The sequence below is a fragment of the Eurosta solidaginis genome, chromosome 2, assembly GCF_040869045.1.
Source record: "Eurosta solidaginis isolate ZX-2024a chromosome 2, ASM4086904v1, whole genome shotgun sequence".
Taxonomy (NCBI): Eukaryota; Metazoa; Arthropoda; class Insecta; order Diptera; family Tephritidae; genus Eurosta; species Eurosta solidaginis.
In genome coordinates, this window is record NC_090320.1 from 206,111,586 (window position 1) to 206,115,828 (window position 4,243).

At 36.7% G+C, this 4,243-nt stretch overlaps 2 protein-coding genes across 2 annotated transcripts; one reads left to right on the forward strand and one right to left on the reverse strand.

Annotated features, from left to right (window-relative positions):
- Positions 1-290: 290 nt before the first annotated feature.
- Pex12 (peroxin 12) lies at positions 291-2,447 on the forward strand. Its single transcript, XM_067766984.1, has one exon. It carries the CDS (start codon positions 383-385, stop codon positions 1,262-1,264), a length of 882 nt encoding a protein of 293 aa, XP_067623085.1. The 5' UTR covers positions 291-382; the 3' UTR covers positions 1,265-2,447.
- Positions 1,843-3,164, reverse strand: LOC137240554 (post-GPI attachment to proteins factor 2-like). Its single transcript, XM_067766985.1, has 2 exons — positions 2,351-3,164; positions 1,843-2,279 (listed from the first exon to the last, which is right to left on the reverse strand). The coding sequence occupies exons 1-2, from the start codon at positions 2,985-2,987 to the stop codon at positions 2,143-2,145; spliced, it is 774 nt and encodes a 257-aa protein (XP_067623086.1). The 5' UTR covers positions 2,988-3,164; the 3' UTR covers positions 1,843-2,142.
- Between the last annotated feature and the right edge of the window lie 1,079 nt (positions 3,165-4,243).

The window sequence follows — 4,243 nt, forward strand, 5'->3', positions numbered from 1 at the left end:
TTTTCGTTACGTAACAGTCAGCTGTTGTCGTTTTGTCTATCGTATTGCAATTCATAATACGAACACACGAACGATGATCGTTTTGGAGACGATATCGTCAAGCAGAATGAGGCTATTAGGCAAAAATGCCGCGAATATTTTGTGGAACGTGTCGCGTCGCTTAGTGTGCATGCACTCTTAGGCAAAATGCCGCGATTATTTTGTCGTTACGTGTCGCGTCGCATAATATGCATGAACCTTTAGCGTTAGCGATTGTTGAAATCCCACAGAATGTGAACAAATGATTATCGATAACAAATGTCAAAAATCATACGTTCATTTTTTTTACGAACTGCTGGTTCGCTGTGGCAATTACACCTGTTTATCATTTAAATAATACACTATGTCTGAAGGAGCCAATTTACGTCAAAACTTACAAAATATACCTTCAATATTTGATATAAGTGCTGCTGAAACATTAGACTCACTTATTTACCCAGCGCTAAGTAAAATTTTTGACTTCTTTCATATACGATTGGACTTTAAGCTTTGGCGAACATGGAGCTTTCGGGAGGAAGTATCACCGATTGTAACATGGTTACTCCAGTACATGTATTTACATAATCGTGGCGCATCATTTGGTGAGAGTTTCTATGGTTTGCAACGAACAGCGACAGATACAGGTGAATTGATAACACGTCGTCAACAAGTTATATCAGCCAGTATATTAACTATGTTGCCTTATTTTGAACGCAAACTTAAAACACGTAGTGCTCAACATGAAGACACCACATTTGGCGAACGATATTTTTTAAATGCTTTACATGCATACCAAGCATCCAAAGCAATACATACATTTATGTATCTTATAAAATATGCCAAAAGTCATTCACCCATTTTTCGAGCACTCGGTCTAACGCTGCGTTACCCTCACGAGCCACCGAAAGAGGATAAAACCACTTATGTATTTTTAAAATTGCTCGAAGTATTGGCATTCTTTCTACAATTTATTCAATGGTGGTATTCGAATGATCAACGTCGCAAAATTGGTGGTACATTAAAAACACCCAAGTCATTTACACAGGGGGGAGAAAATAGGAACGATTTACCAAAAGGTTATTGCCCAGTTTGTCTTATGAAAATTACAATACCAACAGCATGCGGTATATCTGGATATGTCTATTGCTGGAAATGTATAGTAACACATTTGAAAGAGCGTTCAAATTGCCCAGTTACCGGGTATGAAATCACGCTTGATGATTTAGTAAGGATTTATGAAACGTAAGGCGTATTTAGACAACACGCTTTGGCCGGTTAACTTGTGTATATGTAAAGTAATATTCCTAGCACCAGAGAAGCTTACATAGGTCAGCATGTAAGAATATAAATACTTTTTGTGAAGTTCTTGTGTTGTAGGCATTTTTGTAATACTCCGAAGGCTTATTAAAGCAGACAAAATCCACATACTGAAAAATAAAAGAAGATATGGCTCTGTATTTTGAAGGTCTATTTCAAATTTCAAGTATGTAGATTTTGTATGTTTAACGAGGTCAACATCTTGTTGGATGTAGGTTTTCATTGTTACAAGAATAGTTCCCTAACCAACTTCGCGCCTGGAAAGATGTAAGAACTACATAGTTTTAGGCTCATTAATGCTGTGAAAACTAAAAGAAATGTAATTCATTTTATAGGTGCATTGGTTAAAGGTCATATTTCTACAGTGTTTCGCTAGTCGACCTCTAACGCTAATTTTATCTTCTGCTCGATATCTAACCATAGTTTGGTGTAAGGCTGTTATGGTTCGGTTTTAATTTACATGCGTACGTACATATGTGTCACTAAATATTTTTATTGAAACAATGAAGACAATGGCCCAATAAAGTTAATAATTTATTGTATTTCCTACCTATTTGCGTACATTTTGCACTTTTAGTATGTTTTTGAACATAATTGTATATATGACGTATGTTTGTGTAGATGTATAATACTTAGCGCGCTGGTGCACTTTATTATGTGCATTTAAAATCGTAATTTGTAATCTTTGCTAAAGCTTATGTGTAAAAAATAAGTGTTTCATTTGTAAAGTTAGTTAAGTAATCTTTCGACTTAAAAATATATGATAATAAATACTATGTTTAACTATTTCTACTAAAGCAAGCTCAATTAAAATTGTGATAAATAAAGTCCCCGCTCCCAGTCAAATGTAACATGCATTGCATGAAAGTCCCAATAAGCGGTCATATGGTAAGCCATATTCGTCAGTACAACAATATATTCGAAAATCGCAAAAAATGTGTAGACTGGAAAAAATATTAAAACAAATTTACAATTACATATTCAACCTAATTTGTTTTGCCAATTCAAAACATACCGCCAGGCTCACAAAATGAATTATGCCTCATGAAGCAGTAACCAGCTAAAATAAATGCAGCAACATTAATTATAAATAAATTCCTTTTATAAAATAATGATTTTTCTTCCATTGGCAAGAGTGGAATTTTACGACCGTTCTTATTTAGAAAGTACGAGATTAGCATATAAATTTCACTGCATGCAATAAATACAACGAAGGAATTTCGATGTATGGGATAATTATCTAAAGAAGTCCATAGCGATAGACTTAGCAATGCAAAATTTTCAATCATACTTAGCGTACAAGCAATTACTGCATATATGCGCCTATTTCGTCGTATTGTATCTTTGTAATATTGCAAATACATTTTGGTAACAGCGATACGTGCTGGCAGTTGTATTGTGATTGCCAAACGCCAAATTGTTTTTTGTGGCTCATAATTTCCAATGGCTGCTGATATGGAGGGTAAATAATTGGATACATCACAGTGTGTTGCCGTTGAGCGTTCAAACTCAAAAATTACGGACCATATTACACAGAATACGAAACCACACAGTGGTAGACTGACAACTGCAATTGCAATTTTACCAAAAGGTACACGAAATATTGGTTTTGGCCCATCCAAACGATTATATGTTGTTAATGTTGGTAGCATTATACTCTAAACTGGTATTTGACACGCTTCGTTAAATTGTATGCGTATCTACATCCTTTTTGAAATATTTAATTCTCACTCGCTAAATATTATTCCACCCAAAGTTGAAAATCATCGTAGCTTAACCAATTGTTACCGCCCAAACCAGCTGATGTATTAGCAAATTTGCAGTATTGATTTTTGTAAACAAAGTCAAATAGAGACCAGAAAATTAACCGATAGGTCGATAGATTTGTATCCGACCTAGGAGATGCACAAATCCCATTACTAGATTGCGCACTCACCAGTTCAAAATAGCTTCGTTCTGCGCACTTACGTCACAGTTGACTGCTTGAGCGAATGAAAGAGAAAACCCCAGCGGGTCAGGGGATCAGAATATACTCGCGGTAGGTATGCCTGTCGTAAGAGGCGACTGAAATACCAGATTCAAGGGGTTGTGTAGCGCAACTCTTCAGGTTTCCAGCGCAATATATAGCTTCCCCAAACCCAATTGTCAACCTCACCTATCCGCGGCGAGTCATGTTTCACTAACAGACGAGGCTCTGGCGACCCCAAGCTCCTCATTGAACTTGGGGGTGGGGAGGAAGGGAATGGCCTGAAGTTTAATGTGGCCACATAAATCGTTCCCGAGATGGTCGGGCTAGTAACTTAATGGTGCAGTGTTACCGGAGCGTACCGGATCTGTATCCGGCAAAGGACCATCACATCGATAACACTCCCCAAAGCCTTCGGGGAGCAACCTTACAGCTACAACAACAAAGAAAGAGACAAAACAATAAAAAATAGCTTATCTTTTGTTTACATGCGCAATGCGCAATCTTTTGTAATTGATTTGTGTAGGAGATGTATTTCCATGGTTCAATTATGTACAGGTTGGCTCATCTCATCAGCTGATTTTATTTATGTCATTGCATGGTCGAAGGGATTGTCAAAAGGAGATGGCAAACTCAAAATGAAACCAATACATTGGCAACATTTTACTTACACATACAAAAACTGCTAAGTTTTATGTTTCCATTCCATACCATTCGCACCAACACCAATACACAGATTTTGATAATTTTAACGGACATATTTTGTTGCTTTACAGATGAGCCAACCTGTAAATAGTTGAACCATGTGTATTTCCGATAGTTCGATATTAAATAAAGTAGAATTCAGGAGGATATGGAGTCGGATATGGACTCATGTAGTTTAAGGGCTCCAGCGATTAACAAGGAGATTGACTGAATATTGTATGTTAGTGCAGTCGGGTG

Bases quoted from the DNA above. Each gene is read 5' to 3' on its own strand.
- Pex12 (XM_067766984.1), top strand. From the start codon at position 383: ATGTCTGAAGGAGCCAATTTACGTCAAAACTTACAAAATATACCTTCA.
- LOC137240554 (XM_067766985.1), bottom strand. From the start codon at position 2,987: ATGCTACCAACATTAACAACATATAATCGTTTGGATGGGCCAAAACCA. The intron at 2,280-2,350 runs GTATGTTTTGAA...TATTTTTTCCAG, and splicing joins TTCATTTTGTGAGCCTGGCG to TCTACACATTTTTTGCGATT.